The sequence below is a fragment of the Anomalospiza imberbis genome, chromosome 5, assembly GCF_031753505.1.
Source record: "Anomalospiza imberbis isolate Cuckoo-Finch-1a 21T00152 chromosome 5, ASM3175350v1, whole genome shotgun sequence".
NCBI lineage: Eukaryota > Metazoa > Chordata > Aves > Passeriformes > Viduidae > Anomalospiza > Anomalospiza imberbis.
Genome location: NC_089685.1, coordinates 39,683,362 through 39,707,802, shown reverse-complemented (window position 1 = coordinate 39,707,802; position 24,441 = coordinate 39,683,362). Strand labels below are relative to the sequence as shown.

Below are 24,441 nucleotides of genomic sequence, written 5' to 3'. Positions count from 1 at the left end.
ATATAGGAAATATGCATGTCTCAACCTTGTCACTTTATTTCCTACAATTTTCTGCTGTGTTCTGAAGTTATTTTTTAAATGTGAGCAGAAGATTCCTCTTAAAAATATGATTTTCATACTCCTCATTGCCTAAGAGAGAGGGAAATTCTGTGCATACATGTATTTGTGTAACTAAATGATTAGTAAAAATACACATATTATGAAATATGGATGTCATTCTGGAAAATAAATTCTATCATTAAATTATATTGAGTTTCATAAATTCATTTGCTTAACTGCAAGGCAAATCAATGAAATGGTCAACTTCTTCCTTTTTAAACAAGAAAAAAAGTAAAGAAATACTATTAAGATAAACTTCATTTTCACATATAAGTATTCATTTTAAACTGGACTTACAGGCAGAACATTATTTTTTGAATGATTGATTTATTTGAAGAGGCTTACTATTGGAATGCCAGTTATGCACATTTTGTCTATCATACAGACATGCTTTTCTGCTGCATGCAGGATATTACTTTCCAACAGCTACCTATGGAATGGCAGTCACCTGGGTTCTGTCCTGCACACACATCACAAAACAAGGTGACCAGCCTGTTGTGCAGCAGAGCCCCACCCCGAGGACTTGTGCTGGCTGGGTCATGGCAGGAGGGGGAGGAGGGGCAGCAGGACAAGCAGTGCTGGGCAGGGACAGCCAGGGAATCAGTCCCTCCCCGTGGGACACATGGCACCATCCCGCCTCAGTGCGAAGCTTGGCACAACACGGTCCTCACTTCCATCTTCATTATTTGGTACATTAATGAGATGGGAAATCTTTTCCCCAGAAGAATAAATGTTTTGATGCTCATGTTATTTATCCTCTTACTCACCTACAACAGGGTTCAAGTAATTAAACTTTGTGTAACCTATGCTGCTCTGAAGTCAGGTACAGGGGAAAAGTAATTTGCTGTTTTAACATTTCAGACCTCTGGAGCTAACGTAAGGGCATTGGTCTATGCTTAGAAGTGCTGACACCCACTCTGCTCACCAAGAGTTATTCAGACCTAAAAAAGAAGTCTAAATAACACCTCACAATTTAATTGAGTCTCAAACAGATGGAGGGCTACAGTTCACAAGTCATCTATTCGTACTCTGTTTAGTGTAGGAGGTTTTTTCTTCTTTTGAAGCAAACAGATTTGTAGGTTTACCTTGCCATACCCATCACATGAATATATGATAATGTTGACCAAGAAAAAATCCTGTCCACCCCACAGTTTAAGGAGCACTATTAATGAAATTACTATTACAAAGAAACAAAAAACATCATCTCCGTTTCCAGCAAGTAAATCAGTAGGTCTCTTCACAACAGGTTTCAAAGACAATTCAACCCCAGGAAAGCTACACATACTTACAAATTATAAAGCATATCAGCCATGTTGCTGCGGTAGTACAAGGCATTTCTATAGGCGCTTTCAGCTTCAGAAATCTTGCTCTGGCTTTTGAGAACATTTCCAAGGTTACCCCATGCTGTCAAGAGGAGAAAACAGTATTCATAAAGAGCTACAATCCAATTACACATGACAGAGTATGCAAGTATCGGGAAGTTTCTTAGGGAGACAAACCCCACAAAGGAACTATTTTTATTGAATAGGAGGTGAAGTTGGTTATTTTTTTCCCCCAGCTCTCTGGTTCTCTGCATCTTACTGTGAGACTCACATTTCATAGAGGTGATTTATATACACCCTGAACGCATATAGCTTTCAGCTGGGAAAAAGAAGTTTTTTACAAAAATATGTCTCTAGAAATTACTGTAACCAAGGGAAAGGACCATCTTATTTCATACCACCTATAAATAAAAATATTCAGGGTCAAATGTGGAACTGAGGCATCTTTCTAGTTTTAACTTTTTTTTTTTTAAAGCCTATTGACTCTAAACAGCAAGAAATTTTTCCAGAGAAGACATGGTCCTCACTTTAGTATTACAATTTGACATATGACACAGGAATTGAAAGAACAGTTAGGTAAGTAACTAGGATTAAAAAAATGCCATATGGATATAAACATACTACAAAGATCACTAAAATGCATTTTTTTCTACTAGAAAAACATTTGGTCCCTTTCCATACAATTTATTATGTTACACAATTTGCTTTTATAGCCCATCTATAAAGGACTTTAGGTAAAAAAATATTTAGAGCTCCACATGTGTTCCATTTGCAGTTTTGTTGAGTGGCACAAAAGCTACTTAAAAAGGAATTGGAACTAACATTTTATGAAAATGCAACCTATGCTACTCAGAATTTAGGAAGCCAATTTAACTGGCATTACAATTACAGTATGTGTGAACATGAAAAAGAAACCACATTATGGTTATAAATGCAGAGTTGTTTCATAAAAAAGTTCTATTTTCACACTCTTTTAAATGAAAGAAACTAATGGAAAGATGATGTGCCTCCTTTCCACCAAACACAATATATCAGAATACTCTCCCCTCCAGACGAACTTAAACATCTGCTTAAGTAGCAACTAACTCCAATACTTTGGTCAAGCCCTTTTCTTTTTTCAAGAATTTGCATCAGTTCTGACTAAGGCAAAATGTCAAGGTAGTTTTATTGTAACATTGCTATGTAGGTTGATAATTGACTTAAGCATTTTTTCCTCAGAAATTGCACCACTTTCAAGCTGCTGTTTGTTGCAGAATCATCCTACCACAGGGATGGAAATAGTCGCAAACACAGAATTTTCTCTGAGCAGAATAAACTAGGCATTGCTTGGAAAAAAAAATTAATAAATTGATTTAGAATTCATAAAAAGCATGTTATTCAACTGAGCACAACACATCCTGCAAATCAAAGAAAGAAAATATATGCAATATTTCCATAAGAAAATAAACTATCGCTTCTATGAGTCAATTCATTTTAGCCTAGTATTTAATGAGAAATAATTTCTCAATATTTATTCATCAAAAAATCAAGAAAAGTCACAAAATTTTCCATCATTATGAAATACAGTTGCAAAAACTATTCTCAGGTTCACTCAATTTTACACTTGGCTAGCAAATGTGCAGAATTCTGAAATTTCCCCATTACTGCTACTCTTCCCTTTTTACACAGAGAAAACAGTTTGGAAGTACCAATGAAAGTGACTAGCCAGTCTGTCGGCATTAACCCTTGGAAGAAAAACACAGAGTTATATATAAATTTTTGAATTAATTTGTGAAGATATAACCTTATTTTTCTTCTGCAGTAAAACGAGCATCCTGTCTCCCAAAATTGCATGTTCCATATAATCTATAGGGACTTTTGTTTCCACTCTAATCTCCCATAACAGAGCATTACATCAAATGACCATGTGATCTATTGATAACAATTTCCTGCCACACAGTTTTTCACTCCCCACCATTCTGAAGCTCAGTAAATACAAGTATGCATAAAAGGGTGATTCAGTTCATCTTCTCATCTGTTAGACTGGAAAGACACTGTTAACACTGGTCAGTGTAATAGCTTCTCCTGCACACTTCATTTCATGCCATAGGCTCTAATAGTTATCTGAGTTAACATACTTTTTAAGACAATATTTTAATTTACATTTTGCAATATAATCTGCATCAAGTTTTCAATATCAATCAATAATTAATCTACACTATTTAATTTTTAATTTATTCCATTTAGACTTTTGTCTAAACTTGTAAAACTGTGAATGATTAACCTTATGTGATGCACTAGAAAAAGCGACAATAGCAGGAAACAGCAAACATAAAATATGATAATCTGACAATTTATCATTAATGGAAACATGGAAACCAAGGTCTTTTCACTTATCCAGACTATATAAATTTGATAAAAATATTCACATCTATTTAAATACATAACTAGTTAGGAGAATGATCTTGCTCTGGTTGGTGATGAAGCTCCACAGAACATGTGCAGAGATGATACTCAAACATCCTAGAAATTATGAACCGCTAATATCTGCAGCAACCATGTCCTCTTGGGTTTTGGTATATGAGCAAGAGTAAAAGAGGATGGTGTATATACACAGAGAAGAGGCTACATGAGCTACTCAAGGAAGTTCACTTCTGCTTTGTCTTAAGTCATGCAACTAACCTTCAGGGGAAAAAAAAACAACTTCAATTACTAGCTTCATATCATAAAAAAAAAAAAATTTCTTCAAAACTGTAATAGCACTTGTTCAACTATAGGCACATTCAGAAACAGAAGCAAGGTTATACCTAAGTGAATCCACATCCCTGTTAAATGCCCACCCTATGACTCCAACTTAATTCTAGCACTCAACTATTTTCCATCTGTACATAGTAAGAAAAGAAAAAGAAATATTCTTAAAAAGAAACCAGGTCAGTAATCCTAGAATTTAGAATGGATGTCTATTCCAATTATTCTTTATAAATATTTTCATAGAATATATATATTAGCTAAATTGCAAAAGGAAACATTTAGCATTCAGAAGATACTAAAGTGTACATATATATACCCCATTTTAATCTTTAATTCAAAATTCAAATTTTCCCATATTGAAGACCCTATTCAGCACAAGAGAAAAAGGAAGCTGTGAATGAAAGAGCTTTGCAATATTTATTTTTGCCTGCTGCTTAATTCCCTGTCCATGAACAATTAGACCAAAACACACTCAGGTCTTTAAGAAATAATATTCCACCATAGCATGGGAACAAATGTAACATTCACATCTCACCTACGAAACAGTCAGTCCATTCAAATTTTACTTAATTGCTTCATTTTACACAGATCATACTCAATATTAATGGGCATATTAAAAATTAAATCAATTTCACCACCTTTATCATTAGTCAATTATAAACTGAAAAATCTCCCAATGCTTCAGAAGTCCTATGTTAGTTACATGTCCATGCAGGAAAATAAAACTTTTTAAAGGGATTTGTTCTTCTGTTTGTTGTTTGGGATTTTTAAAAAATAAACAGTAGAAGAAATTATGCAGCACTAAGTAGGAAAAGAAATAGTTGTTTAAGTGTTATAATTTTGGCCATATCAAACTAGACCTCTATTAAACTTTAAAGATTGCATTTACACCACCTTACAGTGAGAGTAGGTCAAGTTCTCAGGCATTCAATTGCTTTCAAAATGAAAACGAATATAACAAATGTTAGTTTCACGTTCAACATGCTTAACTTCTCAACTAGCTCAGTGAAACTGATGATTAAGATTCAAGAAGACTGAAAAATACCAGGCTGGTATATTAAACCTTCTCTAAGCACTTTCATTCTGGAAGAGTGCAAGACAAACAACAACAAAACAAGAACAACATTGTCTAATCTAATCTGCCTGAATTTAAGAAGCACATTTTCTAAAGAAAACTAGTAAATTTTCAGCTTGCAACTGAACTATGAAAACAAGTGAGAAATGGAAATGAATGTCTACAGACATCTTCATTTAAATAAAACTCTCCCTTTCTATTGAATCAAAGATCATGCTATGTTATTCAGTGAAATGAAGATAACAATGCAACAAAGTGTCATAGAAGAGCAGTCAGATGGGTTAAAAGCATGTATGTTGATTTCTTGATTAAGAAGTTTACTTTAAATTTTAAAAAATAACATTGCAAATCATTAACAAAGATAAAAAAGATAAATCAAAGTATTAAATTCTGATTCCTACCTGACACCCCTATATAATCCATGAAAACTTAGGTAATAATGAAATCAATTTGAAAACCGCCATTTTATTAATATATCTGTTGTCCAAACACTTCTGCTGAAACATGAAAGGGAATAATCCAACTAGAATTGCCTATTAAATCACTCAAGTACATCCTGGTAAACATTTAAAAATAACATGGCAAAGAAAAGGAAAATGCTGCCTTTCCTTGTATGTTATGAAAACATACTTGTATGTTATGAAAACTAATGAAAAAATGCAAGAATTAAAAAAAATCATATGTGACATTCACTATTCACTTTGAAGTGCTGAGGTTTGGTAACACTATTCTCACCTTATACCATGAGATTTACTCACACAAGTTAATCCACAAATTGATGAATGCATTAAGGAGCGTGAACTAGATTATTATTTGAGTAAAACAAACTACTTGAACAAAGACTGAAGTATTTAGGGAACAGCTCAGCAATTTGTAATCAACTTGTCAGCAGTACTAAACTAGAACCTTTAGCTCACAGAAAAATGTGCATCAAGCCAAGAAAACCCCTATGCAACTTTACAGATATTTGTGTATTATTTATTATTCTTTAGCTTGTGAAATTAGAAACAGCAGTTCAAGTTTGCATTTCCTCTGTTTAAAATCCTTTCACATTTCTACTGAATTGTTTATGAAAAAGAAGTGAATGCATGACAATTAGAATCTCAATTTTTTTCTTCAATAGTGTTTAAGGATGAAGTGATGCTGGTCCCGAAAGAAAAGCCTTCACTTTTTTATTTAAGGGGTAAACAGTTTCACCAACAGAGAAATGACAGGCTTCCTCAAGAAAACCTCTGAAAGTTCAACTGCACACTCATAAAACATAATGAAAAGAGTTCAACAACTAAAACAGTTTTTCTACAATACAGAGCCACTACCACTCACAAAGACAGCAAGAAGATTAACTAGATCATGTTTATTAAGTGGTTTGAGAATGGAAAAAATCATCTAAATGCTACAGGTTGCTACTTTCAAAGTGGATCAGTTTTTGCTTAACTTCTGTACTACAGTTTGTATAAGGTATTTATATTTTTTCCTATTATTCCAAAGGAATAATTTTTTTTTCAAAATATGTAATAAATTCATGCATATAATTTGTAATAAATTTCCTCTAAAAACTTCACTTGTTAATAGAACATTTTGATCAAGTTACTTCCTTTTGCTAACTGAACCACAAAATTGCCCAATTTCTTGTTTCCTAAAGGGCTAATGGTTTCTACATAACCATAATTTATGCGTTTAATCTATTTTGCACATTGTTTTTTTTTTTATATCAGTGGGTATGTGGCAATGCTGAGACAGACTGTATTAGAGATCTATCACCTCAACTTTTACATATTCTTCTATTTATTAAGGTTGTTATTTATAGCATATGTTCAACAGTTCATTTGTTGATCAATTGCAGGGCTTTTGTAATGACAGCAGGTGAAAGAAAAACAGAATTGAAAACTATGCAGTGCTTTGAAAGCTATCCAGCAACATGTCAGCATGGGTACTAACTGACCCACATTTGGCAGGCAGAGCTTCGATTTTGTTTCTCATCTCTGAAACCCTGATGTAAATGAATGTGATTGCATGACCTGTTCCACTGCTGATACACCCCATTCCCCCTCTGTATTACAGAAAATCAACTCTTTCTCCTCAAAGGATAGCAGAGTGACTCTGGCAGCTCAATGAACCTGAGAGATGAGACTGAGCAGCTGCCAGTGTTCTTTGGCTTCACCATTACCTACCACCCTATAGGCAATCAAGTTTGTCACAGCCTCCCTCATGCTAAAATGATTTTTGTGAACAGTATGGTATCAATCAGACACCTAAACTGATTCAAATTAGGGAAAGCAATGAGAAAAGGATGACTGCAGTACCTTTAACATCTAATCTACTCACTGTTCTGTTCACAGCAGAGCCCAATCACACCTTTGCACAGCTTTAGCGAAGTGTGCATGGCAAATGTATGAACACCATAAGACATTACTGCCACGAAGTTCCTGTTCCATTTAACTTCACAATGGTCAGGAACAGAGCTGTGAACAGTGCTGATCTGAAACTCTCATTATATGAGGAACTGTATTTTATAAAGGCGATGGATATAAATCATGCAAGAACATGAAATGAGAAGAAAAATACAAGTGGAACAAGAGGACATGTCTGTGCACCCCAGTCATCTCAGGATGAACCTTGAGGAACTCTTCAAAGCCTTATAGTGGCTCACGCAAAGAGGTGACCATGCACTAAATTTCTCAAACTATGCAACATTCTTAACAGTAGGCTTTTAAAAAATTATTTTGATACATTCAAAATTATCACTTATGTCCCAAGTGATGAACTGCAAGCCAGACTCTTGCAGCAATGGCAGGGTGCTCTAAAATGTCAGCCCTGGTCCTCCAAGCTAAGAGTAGATGGATCACTGTTGGCTTCTTTCCAGAAAAGGGGAACAGTGAGCACAGCACCCTGGAATCATCCCAGAGGAGTCATAGTGAAAAGAAAATCAGCATTTGGGTCTGTCAAATCAAGAAAGTAATCACATGTGCTCAAATGACATATGCAAGACTTGGAAAATGCAAATTACTTCATATCCAGGTAGGAGGCTTTTCATAACACTTCAAGTTGTCTGGTTTTGCTTGTTTTGCTTTAAATCACTTAGAAAGGCAAGACAAGAGCCTGTGAAGCTTTGCCAGCCAATACATGTCCTCATTGGTACGGAAATATAGGCAGCAGGAAGGAAGGTAGGTCATAAAATTACCTCCTTCATTTATCAGCTAAACTAATTAAAGACACTACAACTATGGTCCATATTCAAAATACCTTTTTTATTTTAAGACCTCAAAGAAAAGTTCAGTGTGCTAGAGCATCTATGGAGAGAGAAGCAAATGGCAATGAGAATTCAGTCATTCTATTTCATGATCTTTTCTGCAATTTAAAACAAGACTATACGTAAGCCTCTTGAGCATACTGTAATGGCATCAAAACTGAGGATTTTTTCCTTTTGGATGGAACAAATTTACTTTTTGGATGCATGAGGATTGGCAATGATGACAGTTCAGGCTTAAATAATAAAACCCCCTGTTACAAAGGAGGGGTATTTGAAATATTAAAATACTTTTATTTATCTATCTACATTGGGACTTTACCCTACCACAAGTGGTATAAAAAGGTATATATGTAGATTACTGCACTGTCCATTTTAAAGGTTAGTTTCTCTACCAGATTTATGTAAGTGGACCTGAATATGTACCGATACAAAATCCATTACAGGTAGGAAAATGATGGCATGTAATTCCTTGCAAAAATTTTAAATAAAGAGGAATATTCCCAAGTTGTCATATTTTGAAAAAAAGAAAAAATAATGAAAAAATTGGATTATTATCTAACGCACTTAAACAAACATGCTCTGCTTGAGAACCAATCCAGATAATCTCATTTTCCTCTAATTAGAAGTAACTCTTTCTCTCTGAAAAAAAACTCAGGCTAATTCCAGATAACACACAAATATGGACCAAAGGTTCTCTCTTTTTTCAAACGGGAAAAAAAAAATTATTTTCTGGCAAAAAAACCCGCAAAACTTATGTTGTTTTGATTGATATGCTGCAAAAATGCATCTTGCCAAAGTTGATTCCTCCTTGACCGAGCCTGTTTGGGCTTTTTTCCCCCCTACATTGTAGTTTTTAGCCCAGATGAGCTTGTTGAATGATTTTGCAGAGAACCTCAGGGAAGACAGGGGAAGAAGTAACAGTCTGACTGGCCCATGTCTCAATGTCTCATGTTTGTTTCTTTTAAAAAGCCTATTAGTTAATAATAGTTTCTTTCCTATCCGTTTGCACTTTAAAATTCACAGATTAGAGATACTGTTGTACTACACTCCAAGTGGGAAACAATAAATCCTTGTTTCCAGACCTCTACAAATATATAAAGGAAGAATATCAGGCTTTCTCGTATCCTGCTGAAGAAGCAGCACATCCCACACTGACCTGAGTTTCAGAGGAAATTACAGCACTTTTAAAGAACTAGAAGAGAGAACACTGTCACTGCAGAATAAATTCACAGTTTGAATTGAACTGTAAAAAACTTTCCTTCAGCTCTCCACCATATTTGGCATAACCAGACTGTTTTCCTGAAGGTGGGCTGCCGGTGGCATGCTCAAATGCCCTAAATAACTATGACTGTTTCCCAAACAACTGACAAATGGCCATTTCTTCTACACTGTTTAATCATCCAGAGAAGCACTGCCATCCATTTAGAGAGCCCCACATTGTTTTCAGGGAGTAGGCCTTTTATTTAACTTTCAAACAATTCTATGTGGTTCATTTGAGCTAACTCTTTCAAAGCTGTATCCTAGTTCCGACCAGAACAGAGTTAATTTTTTTACAGGAGCCAGGCAATGTGGTGCCTGTAGTCCCAGCTACCCTAGCAGTCATGGCCAGACCTGAAGGTTATTCTCCCATCACCTGCAAGATGAAGAAAGCATTTGGGAGAGACTGGGCAGGGATACTGATTTGGGGAGCAGAATTCCTAAACCAAAACAAGCTTTTAAGAGTTGCAGATATAAAAAGTATTTCCAATTATTTTAAGAACTTAGAAAAATCCTGTAGTACATTTATCCTTTAAATTCTGATGTTTTTGTTATGAACAGAGACCCCAGATTTATCATGGTATATCCTGCATGAATCCTATATAACAGACTTATATAGCCATATAACATTATATATTATAAATGGTACTTTTAATGTGTAATTCTAACCTATAACTTTTTACCTAAATAAGATCATTGCATCTGTCATACAGTAGCTGTTACATAGGTTCTTACTGGTGGCTGGAAACATTTTACACCATGAAAGTTGATATAAATTAAAGTAATTTCTTCTTTAAAAGGTAGCCAAAGGTGAAAATTATTATAGAAATCAAGTAAAATATCCATGCAAGATTTAGTGAAAAAAGACTTAAGTATCAGAAAGTTTTGGCAAAAATATTGGGAAAATGGATGATTACTTGTTACTATGTTTCTCTGACAATTACTAAAAACATTAAATAAAAATAACATGAAGAAACACAATAATGACTATATATTCTGATATATATTGGCTTAGGAGGGATATTATACTGCTATAAATACAGAGAGATTTTAAAACAACCATGAATCATCAAAAAAAAAAAAAAATCTAATCTTATGGTAATATGAGCTCCATTCCAGAGAGAAAATTTGAGATTAAAGTGGCTTATTCAAAGACTAAAAATTAGTTAATTAGCAAAACTAAAACTAATTCATGAATATCTAACTCCAGATAGTATGCACATATGACTGGCATTTCTTAACAGTGATAATACACACAACTTTTAAGTGTACTTATCAGCAGGTTGTATATGTTTAAAATCTGATGTTTTATATGGCAATCTGTGCACTGAAATCACTTTCTCTCTCAAGCCATTTTTTCCCAAACACACATTTTCTATTCAGTGCAATGTTATATTAATCACACTGTTAGTTTTATTATTATTGACATTAAATGAGCCAAAGGAAAATGAAATAACTACTGTACAGAGCAGTATTTTGGGCTTTTGAGCCAAAGATGAGTTGGAGTTTTACTGATGAGCTGAATATACACACCAAAACACTGAAAGGCAAATTCCAAAGGCTGAAACTATTTTTAAATGCCCAATGACATATTTATTAGGACACACACTGCTATACTTAGGAGGAACAAAAAAAATGTGTAGTGAACAACAAGCTGTGTGTCAGAGCAACAGCTACTGAAAGCTCTAAGGGTATTACAAGAGATCTTGTCAGCATAACGTTAGCTCTTAATAATAATCATATTTGAAGAATGCTGTACCTTAAAATATTTCATTTCCTTTGGTCTCCAGTCACCAGTAGTGATCCAAAAATAATAATAATGGAAAATAATGTTTTATTGCACCTTTTTTGTTTGTAGGAAATACAGTTTCTCTACCTAGCTTAGTACAAAATATAGTAACTGTTTTTCCTCACTGAACTGAGGGGAATTTTTAGTTAAGCATCCACTTTGTGTCAACTATTTCCTGGACGGATCCTCAAAGCCTACTTGCAAATGTAATGGCACCAGGTGACCAAAATTTCATTGGTAAATATGACCAAGCAACTAATACCTCTGTGGCAATCTAGCAGTTTAAGCCTCTCTGTTTTCCACTTCTTTAATCAATGTCTGTACCAGGTATCGGATATATATCATAATGATCTCCCATGTTCAGATGTGGACTGCAAGGCCCAGAGGAAGATTATGCTTTTTGAAGCTTATTTTTGGTACCACAGGGAAAACTAGAGTTAATGAGGCATAATAAGCAGAATTATTTCATTGCGTGTCATTACAATTTTATATTAAACACAAGGTAATCATCACCATAGAATGACCCTCAGTCTAACTGAAAAAGATGTGACAGGTACCACTCAATTATAACTTTTTGATTTGTTTTTACATTTCGGGAGGCTTCCTTTGTTATAAAAGAACATTCAGATAATGAGAATTCTTTTATATCAGTTGGGCTGCTCATTAAGTTGAAGGCAGAAAAGAGAAACCCTTGTGTCTTTCCCTCCCTATGGTCAAAACATGCATACACCCACTTCAGAATCCATAAACGAAATTAGTCAGTCTTGCATATTTCTCCCTCAAGTGCTGACAAACTGTAACAAGGTACTGCTTGGATCACTTTAAAGTTATTTGAAATACTAGTCATAACCAGAACAGCAGAATAAGACCAAAAAAGGTGCAGCTAAGGCATCCCAAGTCCTCACAAGGACGCCCTCAGCCAAGGGATGGCAGCTGCCTGCTACACAGTGAGGCAGCCAGGAAAGCTGGCACACACAGGGTAGTTTGGAGGCAGCTTCACCACCTTCTCACTTGACTCTCCCATGGTGTACTTTCAGGTTTTTTAAGAGATAATCCACGCTCATGCTTTTGAGTATTTTTCCCACATTGTCAGTGATTGACAAAAACAGCCTGGAGAAATGTAAACTGCAGAAAGGCTGTGGCTGCCTGCAGGAGGAGAGGCTTTCTCACCCGCGGCAGAACACGACTGTCTGCACTGCCCGCAAGGTACCCTTGAAGGGGCCAGAAGAAACTACCAGTGAGGTGATTATCACCCATTTCTTCCCTGAGGATTACAGATGGAGAAGCTGCTGAACATGTTTGCCTGAAAGTCCCACATCAGAAGATTATCATCTTACACATATCACAACACAGAGGACCTGATAATAAACCATCACCAAATGAGACAATTCCATTTCCAAAGCAGTTCAGCCACATTAGTACACAAACGCACCCATGCTAAAAGCTTGCCTCAGCAAATGCCCTTATGACTACAAGCACATCAGCTCAGTGTTGCACAGCATTCAGCCATCTAGACATTCAGCCTGCTAGACCAGAATACAGATGGTTCTGGAACAAACCACTCATCTTTTTGCTTTAGCTGGTCTTCACAGATTCCTATTTCTTTATCAGTTTCCACACCGTGGGTTTTTCAAGGGATGACTCATTGCTTTTTAGATTATGACAGAAGCAGCTTTTGTTCAGATGAAGCTCTTTGCAGGAGATGAGAGAAAAAGCAGAACTATCAGGGGAAATTATCCCACTACTCCACAATTTTCAGAAGTAAGAAACTACTATTGAGGTGAAAGTTGCTACGAGTTGAGGAAAGCAGAGAAATGAGGAGTGACAGCCTCTTCTTAGTAGCCTAAAAATAAGGAAAACACTTCTCCACTCTACTGTTTGGCTGAGCAGCCCATTGTCCCACTCTCTAAATAGCATATTTCTCACTAGAATTCATAAAACTAGAAAAAAGAGGCAAACAAAAATAAATTGTTTTTCCTATGTCAACCTCATTTAATTACTGAAGAGTAGTTTGAATTGTTGATCTCCTAATGCTTTGGCAGGATTGGCAGCCAGTCTAGTCCAGTCAGGCTTGCCTGACTATATGAGAAACAGAAAATCAAATTAGCATAGTCAAAGCCAGGGATAATCTTAGAAATATTCACAATAATTAATAGAGTTGGGTGACAGGTCGCATTAGCTAGGGGTTTCTTATTCCCAGCCTTGGTACAATGTACATGGGCTAGTTAATATTCAGCAGAAGTTTAACAGGATATTTTAAGCGGATTTATTTAAGTCAACTCAGTCATGTCCATACCATCGCATTGACATACTGTCTTTGCTTTTACATATCTTACAAGACACTTAAAATCAGCTTATATGGCAAGAATCCAGACGGTCATGTACACACACGTCTGTGCATACTGAGATGTGTAGATGAAAACAGCTCATCTTGTCGCCTGGGAGCATAATACCCAGTAGTTTAATTTCCTGACAATGCTGCGGCCAATCCTACTATTGGGCAAAAACTAGCATGTTGTTTTTTTTTTTAATCACAAAATTTGGCTCATTGCAAGCAGACAACTAATAATGTCTGGGCATCTCCGCCAAGGACAAAAATGGAACATGCATTAACTAACCAAGTGCATACACACTTTCCTTTCCAAGGAATTCCAGTGTTTTAATACAAGTTTTATACAGTCACTAAACTTCTAAGTCTCAGAGCTTCATATAATCACTCTGTTGTGCTGGCTTGCTGTTCAGTTACTTCATATCTTGCTCTCCTGTGCTAGTTTTGAAAAAAAAGTAAAAACAAATGGGATGTGCTTGTTCACAATTTAAAAACTCACTTACTGCAGCAACAAGTTCAGTCATTTTCCTAGGGTGAGAAAGTATATGAAGAAGAGTTACAAAATCAGACTGACGAACTACTAAAATGCTGCTTCGCTGGGCATTTTATCTGCCAAATCTACTTTTTCACTCTCTATCAGCTTACAGTAACCACCTGCATTTGCCTCTTACTATCACAGCTTTTAAACTATGGCAGGATACAACTGTCTAACCAAAATGCACAACTCTATCAGCAGATGACTTCACAACATATAAGGGGTTTCTGAGCAGAGGACTGAAAATACTCAAGTATTCAAGTGCTGTCAAATTTTTCTTTCACAGACAGGCAAAGAAATCAACTAATCCCTTCTCAATTCTGATGAACTGTGAATAAGGAAGGCTTAGTCAATGTCTACATCGCATTCACAGGTGATATTTTGACCATTCTCATATAAATCTGCATTTATGCCAAGAGCAGTACAGCCAGGCAGCATGGATCCAAGCTGGATCTGCCATACATTGAAACCACAGAGCTACAGCTAAACATTGTTACTGATACCTAAACTGGCAGGTTTACTGCCTGTTTGCATATGTTTACACTAGCTATAGTCACATCTCATTACAGCATAGATATAACCTTTGAGACGTGGCTGGGCAATGTTACAAATTGCCATTTACACACGAACAGCAAGGCATAAGTATTTGAAATAACTCTTTACAGTACTCGTAGGCAGGAGGAAATACAGTCATTTCCTAGGCTGAATTATACCTGACCTCATTTCCTCATTTTTATTATGTAGTATTGACGTTATTTGCATCAGATGAAATAAAGAAACAGTACTTCCCTGATGCTGTCCTTTACTATTTCTTATATTTTCAAATCAGAGAAAACAGAACATTTGGTAAACTCACAAAAATGTTCATTAGCGTACTATATACCAGATTCCAAATGGAAAAACACCAGGGTGGGTTCAATAATACTAATAATGCATATTTAATTTTAAAACACAGAACTAATACCACTGAAAAAGAAAGTATCCCCTTACCTTAGGGTCTCCTTTTCTCCATGTTAATGCCAAACCTGTAACACCTGATCAAGACACATTACTGCTTTTCCCCATGTTTTACTAATGCACATACCACTGCAACTTGAAATGACATTTCTTGAAGTATTCTCTTTAGATGTTGCTAGTAAAATCAGACAATTCAAAGGCAAAGACAGACAGGAATATGTGAAGCATTCACCATAAAGAGCAAAAATTACCTTTAGCAGGGTTTACTTTTATCCCTGACCTATACAGCATCTCCTCATTCTGCCAGTCCCCATTCCTGACAACAGTCTTGAGTCCATAGAAAACAATTAATGCAGCAGTGGAACAAAAAACCAAGTTCTTCAGAAAGCGCTTTTGGGCTTTGACATAAAGGGCCCTGACACCTACTGTAACCAGCAGGCAGAAGCCCATACTAGGAACATACAGCACACGCTCTGCTATTACAAAGCCAACATAGAAAAACAGGTTTGTGGCAGGAACGAAGGGCACTATTAACAAAGAGAGAGACAGAATGACAATGTTCTCGGTTGAAGGAAGCTGCAGTTTCTGAATTTCATGCTTTTTTAGGCCATTCTCTTCTTTTGATGCAAAGCTTGACTTCACCTCCAGTGTCTTGTACTCCATCTCTGGGTGACAGCTATGCCCATTAGCATTTTGCTTGCCATTCATTACAGTTTTCCCATTGAATTCTCTCTCATTGCTGGAGCCCTTCAAGCTAAAGTAGGCAAGGAGGAGGAGTCCTGCATAGAAGGCCACGGTGTGTAGATTCCTCCAGTCGCTGACTGCTTTTAGAAGAGGCACAGCATCCATAGACCAGTCAAAGCTGAGGGTATCTGGGCACAGCAACAGCCAGAGGTTCTTGGTTGGCAAGTAAAAGAAGGTCAGGGTACGTGTGAGAAAACTGTCTGAATCAGCTGCTGGATTGTCAGAATTAGAAAAACTTGGGGGCTTGTTTCCCATCCAATATAAGCGAACACCCAGCAGTGCAGTTCCCCAGGAGGTCAATAAACCAATGCTGAAGAACAGGGTCAAATTCTTTCTCTGAAAAAAAAATAGCATAAATCAACACCAGGTATTCAGTTGTGTAAATTATACACAAAAAAGAACCAAGAAAATATCTGATAGAACTCTTTTTCGGTAATGGAAACAAGCACAATAAATCTCCAACTCTGACATTTGGATTGCACCACATTGGGGTACATAGTTGACTACAAACTAAAGGAAGGAACTGTCTCCTTAATTTAAGCTCTACCAAGAATGCATCACAGTCGAGTAACTCTTCAGATATTTTAGGGCTGTCAGTGCTTGCTTAAGATTTAGCCATATAATGCTTTGGAAACTCTTATTTTAGAGGAATTTATGGAATCTTTCATTACTTCCTACATAATCTCCCAAATCCCTTCTCTGTTTCTGGCTGTGACCATAACACGAGTTTGCCTTAGCTAAATTTGAAGTCTAAAGGATGTTCCAGATCCATTTTCCTTAATCAAAGTCTCTCCCGAGGCATTTCACTAAAGAACCGAATAAAATTTCCAAGAAAGCAAGAGAGGAAAACAAATGGACATTCCATATCTAGGTCTCCTAGCTCCTACCTATTAACTTGGAGTCTTCAGTTCTACCTACTACTGAAAGTCCCACTTCTTTTTCTATAAAACACAAGAAGTTTCGCCTGAGTATGAGGAAGGGCTTCTTTACATTGAGAGTGGCAGAGCACTGGAACAGGCTGCCCAGGGATGTTGTAGATTCTCATTCTCTGGAGACACTCAAAACCCACCAGGATTTGTTCCTGGACAGCCTGCTCTAGGTGACCCTGCCTTGGCGGGGGGATTTTAACTAGACAATCTCCAGAAGTCCCTTCCAGCCCTAATGATTCTGTGATTCTCTGATCTCAGAGCCAAACAATACATTGGGGGTTTCTCCTCAAGCACACCACAATAAGCACACCAAAACCTTTCACATTTTCATATGCAACTAAATAAAATTATAGGAAGCATGAAGCTCACTGTGCCTACCAATGTCATCATGCTAGCAACCTGAACTACCTGCACTTATTTATGGAGTAACTGAACATTTTCCAGCAGGAGCTGCTTCTTGGGTAAGTTCTGCTATCGATTACATGGGCACCCTAAATGAAAGCTGGTTTACATTACTCTCTCTATATGTAGAAGCAAAAATATATGTTTTTCTTAATATTTCAATTTCTCAGACACCTTTTGTAAGGAAAGAAAAAAAACCTATTTGCCAAATAGTTACAGATACAGATGAAGTGCTTTGATTACCTTTTCCCATTATTAGAAAGAATTATTTGTCAATCATTTTTAATTTTATTAGGTTTGTTTTTTCCATCTCACACTACACATTTGTGGGATGATTATTCAATGTTTACTTAGTTATTCAGAAGCAGTACCTCACAGTAGAATGTTTTATCTTATTTCTGCAAAACAATTCATTTTTCTCCTTTGTGGGTGGGATCAACCCTTGATATCATGAATTACAGATGATTGTGTTGCTCCATGTTAGGTCAATTACTAATAGTTTTCTACAGTTTACTGATGTTCTACTAAAAAGACACAGTCTAGTAATGATAATTTATAGTTTATCTTATAATGTATCAGGAGGAAATTTATACCTTTTCACATGTCTACACAGTTTCTCCTTGTGAAGTTTAAAATATTAAATGTCAGTCAGATTCATTCATTCATTTATGCTATATTATGGAATTTAATGGAGGCACTAGTAGGGAACAAACAAATTTATAATGAGAACATTCATGCACTTGGCTTGCAAACATGAAAAACACACTTTTTATACATAAAGCCTGGGTCCAGATTTAATTTGCCATATTAATATCATTAAATCATATATTGATTTAGTAGCTTTTTTACATTCTGAATAATCCACAATGTTTTGGTAATGTATCAGTCAAAACCCTCACCCACACATCATGATAACTACATTCTCTGGAAAGCCTATTAGAACAACTTACTTTTATTTGTAAGCTGGATAATACCTTACAACTCACTTCACATATGGTTTCATCTATGCCTGCGAAAACTATTTAAATGCTGTTAATATTATAAAGCTGTGTAAACTGGTTGTCACTGAAACTCCCAACTAAGTTTACATTTGGAATAAAAAGATTATTCAGATTTCATGGATTTGCATATATGTCCTCACAGTAAAACCTCATGTCCCTGGCTTAACTTGTCCTTTCATTCTCATCACAGTTTCCTACATGAAATTTTTTCTGCCCACCCTTCTGGCTCAATAATTTTCAAACTCATTTCCTTCAAACATACACATAAACAACTCTCAAATGTTAAGCGTGACCTATTTGCTTTCTCATATATCCTTCTTATGAATCTCTTATGAAGAGGCTGCTAAGACAGGAAGAAACTGGGAAATGAAAGATGGTCTCTCTTGTTTGAGTTAGAAATAGTCTTTTCTGGAAGGCTATATACCACTTGAAAGATTAAGTTATCCCAAATATTAAAGAAGTGAAACTTCATTAACAGATGAAAAGTGAGCTTCCATGGATTGATTAGGCTTCTTTGTTATTTTGTTAATACTTAACAACTGGAAGAAAATCTCACTTGTCTGAAATCCCAACCATTGAACTATTTAATTAAATGCCAAGAAAGTTCACATTACAAAGTTCTCCAACAAAATCATGTAAGTGCAGATATGCTATTCCTTACGGATAATAGTGAAACCTACTAAAAATTTTCAGGTCTTCCTCATATGTTAACCAAATATTAACAACTAGAAGAAGTTTGCCTCTTGCTCCTATCCCAAAAATGTCAACAATCTGTAGCTCAGAGCTAATCAATCTTCACTGCTGGAGTAACTATTTGCAGCCCCTCTTTTAAGCTTTAAACCTAAGGTCTGTAATATCTGGATCCTCACACTTGTAGGTTTTACAAAGAACACAGATTATCCATACATAGGTTTGTGTGTCATGCTGTAACTATTTTTAAGCATTTTACGTGATTTTCAAATGAAATATCTAAGCACTCACTCATAGAGCTCAGAGATATCGTAGTAAATTTACCATCCCAGCATATCAACTTATGCTGTAAGGCACTAGTCAACTGGAGACTGAGCTCTGGTAGATTCTTAAACTCAGTTAACTGACCACAGGAGTGAAGCACAGATTTCCTGTTGCTTTCTTGCACACAAAGAGTTTACATTCTTCCTCAGATTTCACACATGGATCTTTTCAATAGCCAGTAGCTTTACAACCTTTTAAAATTAACTACAAGTTAAGTACAGTTACCAATAAGCTGTATAACACTGATAGGCCATTGTGAATTTTCAGACTTCGGAGGAGGCTCAGTCTAGAGGCAAGAAAAATCTGTGCCTAACACTTAAACGTCTGTCACAACAATTAAAAGTAGAATGCCTTTTTCCTTTCTCTCTTTTTTTTCTAGTTTTCAGTTTTCAAATCTCATAGACAGCATTGGCCTAGAATGGAAAGACAAATTCATTCCCCTTTTTATCCTCTCTCAACATTCATGATTTTAGCATAGCATTTATCCCTCTGTGCTAATATAGTCACAGATTATGAGAAAAGATTAGCACATGTTTTGGCTTTACTTTCTTTAAGGCTTTGGAAGAAAATCATTCCAGCAATTTATTAAAATTAAACAATACAGCCAGTCCCCCAGTAGATTTTGCCTGCAAAGGAAGGGTTTCAAAATGAACTCTGCTCAGACAAGTACTTTCACTAGTAACTCTTCTGAGCCTCCTGACAGCCTGTGCTACACTGATCTGATTGTGTACATTCAGTGCCGTCCAGGAGCAGAAGAGATCCACTGTAATGCCTGGAAGAAAGGATTTGGATTACTATACTCATGAGTCCTAATCCAGCCCATCTGCCACACGTTTTGACACCCCCATAAATCCTCTAACCTTTCATAAGTAGCCATTTTCATCTGAGGAAAAAAATGAGCACTGATTTAGATCAGATTTAACGTATCTCCTGCCTGCTAACAGGCAAGTACCACCACTGCAATTTTAGTCTTTCTGACTGTAGAAACCTTTTTCATCACCCTACCAAAATCCATCTGCATGACCCACCCACACTGCACATCTCCCTTGCATTAAATCCTAATTCCTCACTTCATTATATTGCCCTTAAATAAGGCACTGCAGCAGATTTCTTAACTGGGCAGCCACTGCCAAAACTCAATCATCACCTAAATGGTATCCAAAGAATTTTCAAAAGACACTGTTCTTTTAACCTCACATTGTCCATTTCACAAGCACAATTAAATATGGCACATGATTGAGACAGTCCAAAAATCAAAATCATCACACACAAAATGTTATTCTTAGAATTCAGGAAATGCAGAGATGAAAGATGTGTCATCAAGCATTACTCACAGGAATTTATTTTCCAAATTAGAATTCCTTAAATATATGTGGGCTTGAAAACTGGGACTTCCAAAAGTAGTAAAAAGCTGCCAGATCACTAGACTGACAGCATCTTCTTCCCACAGTAGGCAGAGGTCCCTGGATAACAGATCTGCCAAGTTGGAGCCCAACTACAATTCAAAAACATATCCCCACCAGGAATGAAGCTATTTGCTACAACTCCTGCTGGGTCACAGTACTGAGATGGAAATGGCCTTTAACACTGGTCACTTGCCCAGTTAGTTCCTGCTTGCATGACCCACTAAATGAGGTTTACTCATTTTCACTGGTGATACAACAACTGACCTGAAGGTGTGTTTTTCCTCAGAGTTGGAACTCTGTCAACAGCTTGTCCAATATTGGGACCAACTGTGCATATTTAATGACATTTATTTCTAGTGTTAAGACCCCACACAATTTTTCTCCAACAAGGAAGTCAGTGCATTCACAAAACAGCTAAAGATTATCTGTACATACTTTTATTGTAATTAGCCTGTAAAACCTGACCAGTAAGTACTGCAATCTTGAGAGGTAAGACTGAGAAAACTACCTTTTTAATAAGAACTTAATTTGTTCCCCTTTTTCATTACATCGCAAGCTTTTTAACAGAATTGGTTATGGTCAAAGACTAATTTAAAGAAGAGAGAGATTCGTGTTTTCTATGTTAATTACTGCAGAAGATTTTTGTATTCATTCCCTATGGAATACACTAAACAGAAATGGGAATGAAAATCTTTCAGAAAATGAACAGAGAAAACAAATTAAGCTTTTTGCAGCAAAAGTCTAGGCTAACTACACAAGTAATTACTGCTTAATGATAGCAAAGAGTGTCACAAAGATATCACAGGAGTAAAAATGCTCAAATATATGAACACTTAGCCAATAATTAAAACTGCAGACACTTCAACAGAAAATTTCCTCAGAAGTATGTTTGATAAAAGTAACAAAATACCTTGAATAGGATGTCCTCTACTTTGTTTCCCTATACATGAAATATGAAGAAAACAATGTAAAAAACACTGGTGTTAATTTCCTTCTCCCTTTGTTCTGGGATCTTTTAAAGATGTATTTAAAAGGATATTTAAGCATAGCCTTTTAAAATACAAAGTGCATTATTAGAGTCTGAATCAGAGACAGAGTAAAAGGTAAAGCATTTACTGACCTCCATATTACAAAACCAAATCTTCAATAATTCCAATAAAGAGAGATTAAAGATGGTGAAGCAGAGTATGGATGACAAAACTTACTTCATGACATGGAATATCATTACTCTCCATTAAGTTAATGTGAAGAAATGAGACAGTTAGTAGTAATCTCCTGTGAAACAATACGAAGATACTTCTCAACTGTTATGGGATGAAGTACTTAAAAGAGGTCAGTTACTGGTACTGTAAGAGGTGTGCTGAAACCTCTTAACAGATTACATTGAACTTTGTTGAAAGCCTGCACAGTTATCTTGTTTAGCTTAAAAAAAAGATCTTTAATATTTCCTGTGAGGTAATGATCTGTGATCAAGTAAGTCTACCTGTACAACAATCCAGCTTCTCTGAAAGAAATGAAAAATTATATGCTCTTTTAGAAGAAAGGAAGAAAATTATTTTATCTTAAATATATTCAGTACCATTATCAAAACCTTTGTTTTAAATATATTTCTCATTTTTTATAGACAAAATAAAAGAAGAGAAAGAAATGCAAACAGAAATCACGTTGCCTGCATGTACTCATCCATATTTACACACACAAACACACAGAGCTAGCCTTGGTAATTCCTGCTTTGTCCAGGTCCAGTCCATTACAAACATGTTTGGGGCATCAAGAACACAAATGCAACAGTCTTTCCTTAGCACAGCTCTGGTGCAAACAGCCAGTTATTATTAAATTCATTCCAGTCTCACTAATGAGTGGAGCTTGGACGTGCAGTATTTTTGAGCCATAAAGAGATGATTTATAATGAGAAGTCACTCAGTAGGAAAGCTAAAGTACAGCAGTTCTCTCTGGAAGTTAACAGAAAGCTATTTAATGAGTGTGGGTTTCTTCAAGAATTCAAAAAAGGCAAGATTTGGAATAGGAAGTGTTACATTATGCAGACACTCAAATCACTGATGCTACAGTAAAACCACCAAAAGAAAAATCCTCAAAGTGTTCCTATCTTGAGTTTTTGGCTCGTTTTTCAATAAATTCTTTCAAATGTAAAACCCGGATCTGTAGAGATTAGCAGACAGACACAATTCAGTATAAAAAGATTTAGTAAAGTTTAATTAACTAAACTAGGTTGCCTAAGGTCAGCTACTCCATAGAGCAAACAAGAAAAAAATGTGGCCTGAAGCAAGACATTGTTTGGCAAAGACACAATGAAAGAGCAGAGAGGCACCCTTCCTCAGCAAGCTCAGGAGAGGCCCGAGTTACTTGCAGTTCCCTGCTCTGTACAGCACTCTCCCCTGCAGGGGAGCACTAAGGGTGCTGACGACTCAAATTCAGTTACACACAAACCTGAAGCCTCCCCTTAATCCACCTCCAGATCAAAGCTACATCCAGCCTCCAATAATGGTTTTAAAATAAATACATTTTCAGTAAACTATATGCCATAATCTTTATGCATGTGATGGGGACATAAGGGCTTTGCATGCTAGAAAAAAAAATCCACCTTGGCTTTCAGATTAAATTATTGAGTTTTCTAAGGAAGGATGACACTGAGAAGGTGGGAAGAAGACAGGGGAGCACAGTATGCCAGAATTCTTAAGATCAAAATGTAGGCATAACTGACTCAGGTTGCATTTTTCTAATGAGTAAATTTAGACTATGGTTTCTTGACAATAGAAGAATTTAAACAGTAAAAGTTTGGGAACTTTTTTGTTTCTTTTTCCTATTGTTTCCAGAGTGATCCATTCCTTGTGCAGAGTGACATTGTGTCAGCCCAGTGGAGGGAACAGTGTATAAAAGAGGGAAGCTGAAGAAAGTGGTAAACTCTGTTAAGCCATGATTGCTACCAAAGATGCTGCCTATCAAAATGTGACTTCCAAGAATATCACTACAACAAATGCAATCTTCCGTGCGTGGTAAAAAAACACACACCCATCCCTGCTTCTTCTGCAAACTGAGACTTATAACAGAAATACTTATCTGAGAACAGTTATAACTGTTATACCTCAAGAAGTAACATTTTATTTTTGTAAGTCTTGCAAACTAAACAAGCCCCACTGAACAGAAGATACACAGTCTACATTAAAACAGTAAGTCCTTGAGCTATCATGCACAAAGAAGGATTATATGGCCACAAAATTCCCTCCCATCTGACAGTCTTAAATATTCATTCTATACCAGCTGCTTGTTTTCAGGTTCACTACACAGGTTACCTAGATGTCATGACAGTAAAAGCTGTCCAAATTTCCGAATCTTTCAGAAAGCTGTGACATATTTCCTTGCCCCTTGGAAGTATGCACATCTTCAGCTTCATGATAATCCTCAGACAGTAGGATGAACTTCACTGCTGTATTTGTCGGCACTTCAAACCATCTGCCCAACCCACAGATCCTTCATCAGCTCATCATTCTCCTGTCAAAAGCACCTTAAGTCTTCCTATGAAACCTTTGAAATTCTACCTCATAGATGGTAGTTATAGTCAAATTATTCCAGAAAGTGAAAAT

General features: G+C 36.2%; 1 protein-coding gene across 4 annotated transcripts in view; it reads right to left on the bottom strand.

The window, feature by feature from the left end:
* The window catches only part of TMTC2 (transmembrane O-mannosyltransferase targeting cadherins 2), a 230,874-nt gene that overhangs the window by 79,894 nt on the left and 126,539 nt on the right, over positions 1 to 24,441 (bottom strand). For all 4 annotated transcript variants that reach the window (XM_068190320.1, XM_068190323.1, XM_068190321.1 and 1 more), the window contains 2 exons: positions 15,595 to 16,423; positions 1,389 to 1,503 (listed from right to left, as the gene is read on the bottom strand). In XM_068190320.1, coding sequence (XP_068046421.1) covers positions 1,389 to 1,503; positions 15,595 to 16,423 — 944 coding nt within the window. The remainder of the gene's footprint in view (positions 1 to 1,388; positions 1,504 to 15,594; positions 16,424 to 24,441) is intronic.